The sequence below is a fragment of the Gregarina niphandrodes genome (genome assembly GCF_000223845.1).
Source record: "Gregarina niphandrodes unplaced genomic scaffold scaffold00041, whole genome shotgun sequence".
NCBI lineage: Eukaryota > Apicomplexa > Conoidasida > Eugregarinorida > Gregarinidae > Gregarina > Gregarina niphandrodes.
Genome location: NW_011645809.1, coordinates 107,917 through 116,699, shown reverse-complemented (window position 1 = coordinate 116,699; position 8,783 = coordinate 107,917). Strand labels below are relative to the sequence as shown.

At 56.7% G+C, this 8,783-nt stretch overlaps 3 protein-coding genes across 3 annotated transcripts; 1 reads left to right on the top strand and 2 right to left on the bottom strand.

Moving 5' to 3' along the window:
- Window positions 1-536: 536 nt before the first annotated feature.
- On the bottom strand, window positions 537-1,049 carry GNI_149100 (Yip1 domain protein; the record flags this gene model as incomplete). The annotated part of the gene is made up of 1 exon (XM_011134415.1): window positions 537-1,049. One exon carries the CDS (start codon window positions 1,047-1,049, stop codon window positions 537-539), a length of 513 nt encoding a protein of 170 aa, XP_011132717.1.
- Window positions 1,050-2,097: 1,048 nt separating this feature from the next.
- Window positions 2,098-2,589, top strand: GNI_149090 (nucleolar 12, 25 kDa protein; the record flags this gene model as incomplete). The annotated part of the gene is made up of 2 exons (XM_011134414.1): window positions 2,098-2,138; window positions 2,178-2,589. 2 exons carry the CDS (start codon window positions 2,098-2,100, stop codon window positions 2,587-2,589), a joined length of 453 nt encoding a protein of 150 aa, XP_011132716.1.
- A 210-nt stretch (window positions 2,590-2,799) lies between these two features.
- Window positions 2,800-7,224, bottom strand: GNI_149080 (hypothetical protein; the record flags this gene model as incomplete). The annotated part of the gene is made up of 1 exon (XM_011134413.1): window positions 2,800-7,224. The coding sequence occupies one exon, from the start codon at window positions 7,222-7,224 to the stop codon at window positions 2,800-2,802; it is 4,425 nt and encodes a 1,474-aa protein (XP_011132715.1).
- Between the last annotated feature and the right edge of the window lie 1,559 nt (window positions 7,225-8,783).

The window sequence follows — 8,783 nt, the reverse complement described above, 5'->3', positions numbered from 1 at the left end:
CCTAGACTACAGTGGACGACACCGTTGGTTTGGTTGTTGGTATCGTGGTTACTCGCCGGGTTACTCTCGAGTACAAATGCCGAATCAGGCTCTCTGTAAAAAATAAATTAATAGCTGTGTGCGAATGGAGTCGTCACGTTTACATCCGACGAGTCCTCGACAGCCCCAGAGCCGGTCGGCACATAACACAAAAGTTGGCCGTGCTGTGGGGCGCAGGACCGGAGAGGACTCCATGCGGGCATGGTGACTGGCTAAGCCAGCCACTAACTTCACGCCGAAGAACAAGGCGGGTGTTTGCGGGCATTTCTAGTTATTGAAAATATCGGGTCAGCTGGAAAAGGTTGGGGATCCACAGACCTTCAAGGCGGCACGCACGACGGGCGCTTAAAACGATTCCATCGGCAACAACATATGTGGTCGGTTGGGAGAGGGGGGGAGGGAGCCCGTCCAGGCAAATATTCGCGGACTGGTAGGCTCGCTGCCATTGCCACTGGTGGGCCCGTTGTCGTTGCCACTGGGGAGCCCATTGCCGTTGGTCAGAGGACGGTGATGAAGGTGAAGCAAATATAGAACAGCATGATAGGGTACGCGGCGAGGTACCTTTGCGCCTGCATGTCGAGCGCTTCTTCGACGAACCGCGACGCCGTGGAGGTGGACCAGAGGACCCCGGCAGTGGCAACATATGGTTTCAGTTTGGTGAAGGGGGCGAGGAAAGAGACGAGTAGGATGGGCAGAAGTCCGTAACCTAGGACGGAGATAGTTCGGTGTATGGAGAGCAGTTTGCTGCGGCTCATGAGGTTGAGCAATGCCCAGACGCCGAATGTGCCTCCAGTCATGAGTCCGTAAACGTATTCGAAGTGGACTTTGCCCGACAATAACAAACAGCTGCAGCCCAGACCCAATAGGATCAGGACCGGCCCAGTCATGTCCATGGAGTCCAGCATCTCGTCCCCCACCTTCCGAAACGTCAGGACACACAAAGTGCGTCGTAGAATATCTCGCGGAATGATTCCCAGCTCCTCCAACAACGGCGCCTCCTCCTCCTCCATAGCCGCCTCGCGACTGCCAACATGGCCCACTAACTCCGTCACCCGGCGACCTCCAAACGGGTCCTGCAGCGGGGCCCTTGACGTTTCCGCCGGACCCGACCCCAGTCCAGCTCCGGGACCCGACCCCAGTCCAGCTCCGAGACCCGACCCCAGTCCAGCTCCGAGACCCGGCCCGGGTCCGGGTACGGGCCTTCCTCCAGGCATGTAGCCGCTTGGCATGAACCCACTGGGCCGTTGTCTTGCTCCCTCCCGGTTACTCAAACCAGAGTGCATGAACGGATTCGTCGATGGAGCGCCAGAGAAAGTGTTTCCAATTTGAGGGCCAGTCTCGGGCCCACTCCTTGCCTTCATTACGGGCTGTTCGTACCGCGAACCGTTATACCACTCGGGAACCGCCGGGGCCACCACCGGCGTGACGAATCCGGAAGGCTGCGGCCCAAATGGTCCGCCCGCAGGCATGGTCGGTGGACCTGGCAAGGTTACTCCGCCGGTCAGTCCACCATGCATTGGCTCTGGCATTGGACCTGTTTTGGGTCCCGGACGTGAAATGGATCCCGCACCAGGCGCAGACGGACCGACTTGTGTTCCACGAGAACTCTCTACGAAGGTCGGCACGCCCGGTTTACGCTGGTACATCGATGATGTCGGCTCTTGGTTACCGATGCCTAACAAACAGACATGTTTGGGAGCATGTGAGTTGCTGCTCCAGTGGTGCTGCTGGAGACCATGCTGCTCACCGGTTCGATTGAAGTTGTCATGCATAGGCTGTGCCGTTGTTCACGATTTTATTACCCCCATGTCCCCTTGATTTTCACCCGCTACAAGTCTTCCTGTGCCTCATGTGCTGTGCCTCATCTGCTGTGCGCAACCGCCAGTCAACGTGCGATAGCTCTCAGTTTCAGCCGTTGTCGGTCCCAAGCCACGCTTGGTAACTCCTACTGAAGTTCCTAGCTCATGGATGGATGCCAATGACTCACGTCAACCTTTTCCGGTCGATAGCCTTGGCCTTGACCGTGGCTCGATTTTATAACCCGTGAAATAGCCTAGAATGGGCAAGACCAAAATATCATGGGATGAGGACGCACGAAGGTAAGATTGCATGTACACAACGCACTTGCTTGTTCATAGAGACTACCTGTTGGGGTTTGCACGACGGAAAGCGGCTCGTAAAGAGCACGCCAAAAAGGAAATGATAAAGGCGAAACGAGATGAGGAAATACAAGCCAACAAAGAGTATCGTAAAGACATGAAGAACTGGATGAGCCAATATAAACGTTCGAGGAAAATGATTGTTAAAGAGAACAGGAAATGTGAGGAACGCAACAAGGATGATGATAGCAAGCAGAAAGATGAGGATGGTGATAGCAAGCAGAAAGATGAGGATCACACGGACGATGACACTAGTCCGCAGGATGAGAACTTCAAGACGTTCAATGGTTCATTTTATGGGCAGTCCAGATCTGTGGTTACCGTCTCCATTTCCAACGTTATCCCCATGAGTAATTATGATCTTCTACGCGCCCAGATTTTCAAGCGCTAATCATAATTCCATCCCCTCGCCCTTTTTGACAGTTCCACTTTCTAGTTCCACTTTCTAACAACTCCATTTTCGGTTCAGGAAGAGTCCAGTTCTATTTCTGTCGGGTCTCTATCTAAACAAGAAGCTTTCTATCTAAACAAGAAGCTTTCTATCTAGCTATCACATCATGGACACCTTCTGCACACACGCGTGTGTTCTCTTGATTAAACATCACTTAAAGTTTGTGAATGAGCGCAAATACGTTGGTCTCTGGGATTGCCACTGCTGCTTTAAAATATTCAGCAACCGACGAACGTCGACGATGGCATTTCCTTGAGTAAGCATGTGCAGTAGGGGGATTCGGGGCACAACCTGGCTTGAAACATACCTTTCCTCATGAGGGGTAGCTAGGTGCACGAGGCCTGAGTCATAGTTGATTACTTCGAATGTGCATAAAGCAGGGTAAACAGGTCTCCCTCCTGGAGACCGCAGTAGTTTAGGGAAATTATCGCCGTCGTCACTTGGCGTCACTTCGTCCTCATCAGTCTGTTTGATGCTGATCCATGTCTCGCGAGGCACATGCTGCGGTATGAACCAGACACTGGCCGCGGGGCGATGACATGGATCAGCCTCAACAAGTATGTCGGCCACTGTTTTGCTGCCAGTTAGTCCGCTTATAAGCCCTCCTTCTGGCTCTTCGGTGGAGTCCCTCTTCCTCATGTTAGTGGAGTCCTTCCTCATGTCAGCGGAGTCCTTCCCCATGTCAGCGGAGTCCTTCCCCATGTTACCTATATCCCTCTCTACAAACGCTTCGGCGGGGTAAATGGAATAGTAGTTTCCCCGCAAGTGCAGTGCTTTGAACGAGTTGTCCGTCCAGTGTCCTGTGAGCTTCTCTACGTCTGCCAGTCGTCGCTCCTCAGCCAGTCGTCGCTCCTCAGCCAGGCGTCGCTCCTCAGCCAGGCGTCGCTCCTCCTCGATGAGGTGAGGTTTTGACGGCGGTTGCGACAGGTAGGGCTGAGCCAGCAACGCCTTGGTGGGCATGTCCCACTGGATCGCGGCGGCCTTATCTACCCACACGACAACGCGTTTTGTCGGCGCTTTCGACGGCCAAGCCGGTGGGGTTTCTGACGGTTCCCACTCCAACTTGAATTTTCTATCTTCCCCTAATTCCCTTTTCTTCTGTCTCACTAGATTATTCAGGCCCTCACCGTAATACAACTCAGGGTCATCCAAATCCAGCACATCGAACTTGTCTCTTACATCAGAGTGCAACTCCTTCGGGAATGCCGCTAGTGGCACACACACTCTTAAACGTTTTTTATCTTTGACGCACAGTTCCTCCAAGTCCTGCTTCTTTAGGCTCTTGTACCGTGCAGGACAGTAACCCCGCGATTCAATCTCCTCATTGCCAGCCGTCTCCTCGCGAGCGATCTTCTCGCCGAGCGCTAGTCCGTGACCTTGATCTGCAATCGGAGGCTGTCCGGCGGGCAACGTGAACGGTGGCTGGTCCAGTTGCTGGTCCAGTTGCTGGCAACGGCCCCTTACATTGGCGGGAGACAGTGATCTTTTTTGCAGATTTCGAGACTTGGACTTGGGTCTAGTCAAATCGATATTTAAATCTCCGCAGGAGACTCCGCGCCGCACTCCCGGCACAAGGACGCCAGGCATTCGAGGGGATTGGACCGATCCGCGTCGCTGCGGTTTCTCAACCGGTGCCGGATGTTCCAGTGACCTAGGCACCGAAACCATGCTTACAACCATTTCAGGGTTTACAACCATTTCCGGGTTTACAACCATTTCCGGGTTTACAACCACAACGTCTTCTGGGTTTCGAGAGGCAATTGTGCCTTTCTCTTTGGGGAACGTCTCATTTTCGGTATCTAAGCAAACATCAACCGCCGTGTTAGTTCCAACCGCCGTGTGAGGATGTGAATGAAGCTTGTGATTGTCCATTCGGACGACAGCCTTCGATCCAGGCCTGACGCCGGGTGGTGTACATTCTCCGTCCATGAAAACCACCAGGTCTTCAGGAGAGGTACTCGTAGCTTCAAAAGGGTTGCTGCTTTCAAGCCGCTGGCGGCAGTCGTCTTGACATGGGGCGGCGCTGCTGTGCAACTCCCCAGCGGCCCCGTCTTCAGGCCCGTTGCGAGACCACGGTCGATCGTCCTCCGATTCGCCACTGCCCGCGGATTCGTCGCTACTGTCCAATCCAGATGCCTGGTCCCTCCATCGAACGCTCCGGCCCACCTCTGCAGATTCAGGGCATCGCAACACCCTGGTCTCCGCCTTCGACGAAGGCTCAGTCGGAGCAGGTGCGGTCGTAAGAGGCTCGGTCGAAACGTGTTCGGTCGAAACGTGTTCGGTCGAAACGTGTTCGGTCGAAACGGGCTCAGCGACATCCCCGCTGGCGAGGGACACAGAACGCTGAGAGGGGGCAGCCTCGTCCGAGTCGGGCAAACTCAAACCTGACCCCTCATCAAACACGGAATCAGAGCACGGCAGTTGACTGTCACTAACGCCTTGACCCTCTCCAAGGGTTTGACTCTCACTCGAGGGTTGACTCTCACTTAAGGGTTGACTCTCACTTAAGGGTTGACTCTCACTCGAGGGTTGACTCTCACTCAAGGGTTTACTCACACTCAAGGGTTGACTCTCGCTGACTGGTTGACTCTCACTCATGGCCGGGTCCGCCAGGTGCGGGGCGTCTGCAACTGACGCAGTCGCTTCTGCCGAGCCTGCCGAAACCACTTCTGTTCTTTCAGCCTGCGTGTGGATCGAGTCACTTGGAGCCTTCTGCTGTGGCGTCACGGCGTGTGAAGGCTCTGGGAGCGGTGCCGGATCCTCGTCCTGTGAAGCCTCGCCGTGTAGAGTCCACACCGTCTGAGGGACCTCGGATTGCAGAGCTTGGTCGCCGTGTGGAGCATCCTCCGGCAGCGGAACCTCGGTCCGTGGATCCTCATCATGCGCAGCCTCGTGATGTGAAGCTTCGACTTGATGGGCCCTGTCCTGTGGACCCTCCACTTGTGGACCCTCCACTTGTGGACCCTCCACTTGTGGAGCCCCCTCGTTCTGTTCAGGCTGCTCCGCCGGTAGACCTCCGGCCTGTGGAGCATCGACTTGTGAAGTCTCGATTTGTGGACGTTCCTCGTTCTGTGAAGCCTCCTCCGCAGGTAGACCCCCGGTTTGTCGGGTCTCGACTCGTGGAGCCTCAGACTTCGCCGCACCAGACGGGAGGATTATGTTCGCGTCCGTGGGATGCTGCTTGTCGGGAAGAGGTTCAGGAATACCCTCCTGGTCAGGGGTGCCTACCGGACCAGAGGTACCTTCCTGGTCAGGGGTGCCTACTGGACCAGAGGTATCTTCCTGGTCAGGGGTGCCTACTGGACCAGAGGTATCTTCCTGGTCAGGGGTGCCTACCGGACCAGAGGTACCTTCCTGGTCAGGGGTGCCTACCCGGCCAGAGGTACCTTCCTGGTCAGGGGTGCTTTCCCGGGCAGGCGAGAGGTCTTGCAGCCTCGGCTCGCCGACGTCGAGCGCTTCATCGGAGTCGCCAGCCACGGCCACGATAGGTGTGGTGCCCTCGGTGTCGCTCGGCAGCCGTTCCGGCAGGCTCCGTTCTGGCTGTGGTTTCACGCTCCGTTTCAGTTGTGGTTTCAATCTCCGTTCTGGCTGCCCTTTTGGGCTCCGTCCATTTCCGTGGGGCCGGGCACCGACCGTTCGATCGTTTTTGGTTGCGGCCATCTGGAGTTTCGATTGGAGGCCGGGCGATCGAGTCCGGCGTCTGCCCACGTGCCTCGAGACCGACAGAGGCGCAATGGGGTTCGGGACGCGCCGCGGTTCCTGCTGCACCCGCGGCCGAGGTATGGACGCAGCCGGGTCCCAGAAAGACTGTCCAACATAGCACCCAGCGGGAGGATTGACTGCGGTAACGGCTCCCGAGTGGGGGCGGCCAGTTCCAAATGAGGGACCAGTTCCGAACGGGGGGCCAGCTCCAAACAAGCCAGATATCCGCGGAGTCTCCCGATGGCAGCCCATGGCGTTGTCGTAGGGTTCGGTTGGTACAACGATATCCATGTCCTCGTTGAAACCACCCCCCGAGCACTCAACTTCTGCACATGGTTGCGGCCGGTCTGGATACTGTCGGGCTTCCGGGTACTGCTCCACTGGGTACTGCTCCACCGGGTACTGCTCCACCGGGTACTGCTCCACTGGGTACTGCTCCACCGGGTACTGCTCCACTGGGTACTGCTCAGCCGAGTAATGCGGGTGGGGGATCGCTGCGGGCTGTGGGTACGGTTGTGTGTACGGCGGTAGGCACTGTTCCAGGTGTTGCAGTCTGTAGGTGCGCTGGTACATGGCGCCTATCTGAGGGCCCAGCATCTGCGGCCCAAATGGCTGGCGTCCCGGAGCCTGAAATCCAAACGGAACCTGAGGTCCCGGGAACTGGGTTGCCAACGTGACCTGGGGTCCGAACGTCTGGGACGCAAATGGCTGAGGGCCAAAGGGTGCGGGTCCGAGTGTCTCTGACAGGTAGCCTATGTCAGGCGACGGAGGTCCGGGGTAGTAACCCGCCTGGACGGCCGCCGGTAAAGTAGAGACGTCGGGGGCTTGGGTAATACTCTGGAAGCCCTCAGTGTAGGTACAGCCGGGAGCCATTGGTATCTCGGAATTGGCTGGGGGAGGCGCGATCAGTTCACTCTCAATGTCCCGCGGGTGCTCCAGAGCAGCGAAGGCGTGAGTTCGGACCACTGAATGGTCGAGCCCGACCGTGTGATCCAGGGCGACCACGTTGTGGACCGCGCCGTGATGCGAGTGCTCAGGCTGCCTAGTGCAGTCAGGCTGCCTAGTGCAGTCAGAGTGCCTACTGTAGTCAGGGTGCCTACTGTAGTCAGGGTGCCTACTGTAGTCAGGGTGCCTGCTGTAGTCAGGGCGGCTATTGTAGTCAGGGCGGCTATTGTAGTCAGGGCGGCTATTGTAGTCAGGGCGGCTATTGTAGTCAGGGCGGCTACAGTAGTCGTTCGGACCGGTGTAGGCTGGCTCTCTGTTGTATCCAGGCTGCCCGTTGTAGTCAGGTTGCTCCGGGCGATGTGGGCAGTTCTCGCCCCCAGGTCGTGACTTGGCTGCCGCCAAGACGAGCTCGCCGGCCCTACCTAGCTGGGGGCTTTTGGGCACGACTCTGCCGGCTACCCGCTGCTTTTTCGGGTCCAGTTTCTTGGCTATGTTCTCCACCCCTCCAGAGCACCAGTTCATTGTCAATGGTTTATGCTGTGATGACTTTATTAACTTGGAAATTGCAAGAACCTACCCCCCTCCTTTCCTCACCACGGGCGGAGCAACAACCGTGTCCACGGGCGGAGCAACAACCGTGTCCACGGGCGGAGCAACAACCGTGTCCACGGGCGGAGCAACAACCGTGTCCCTGTCCTCCCGATAAGAACACAAGTTTATCTAGCTACTAAGTTCAGGTAAAACGACCATGGGATTCACACACAAATCAGATCTGTACATAACATCTGCGCACAAACGGATCCACCCCCGCACACATGTAACGAATGAGTCACACAATGCTGTGGCAACACATCAAGTCGGTCACATCAGAAAGCTGAACACAAGCCACGACCAGAACACAAGCTGGATGAGGTTCAAAGTATCCGGTCTTGGCTGAGATATTTCCGAAACCGTCTCGATCGAAGCATACTTGTCCGCGCAAGCCACCGGACCGGTCTCAACCACTTCCACATTTTGAGGAGGTTCCTCCTCAAGAGGTTCATTCACTTCCCTTGCACGCACTTCGGGAGGAGATGCACACGTTTCCGGGACGGTGGACGTGGCCGGAATGTCACAGACTTCTGCGCAAGATGTAGCGGGCATCTCGCAAACTTCATTCGAAATCGCCTTCAGTCTTTTTCTCCCCTCTGTCGACGGTACGCATTCCAATTCCGTCACTCCGTCCGCTGCCGCGTTTTCAATCTCCTCGCTTCCTTTCTCGATTGTAACAACCTCACCCTCCGAATCACCTCGTCGCACTCCACCCTGTGGCTGTGGTTCTTCACGGAGTTTGGGCTGTGGGTGTTCGGGAAGTGTTGACGCTGCCGGGGCCTGGGCTTCCGCCGTCGGAGCCTGTGGTTCCGTCGTCGGGGTCTGTGGTTCCGTCGTCGGGGCCTGTGGTTCCGTCGTCGGGGTCTGTAGTTCCGTCGTCGGGGCCGGTGGTTCCG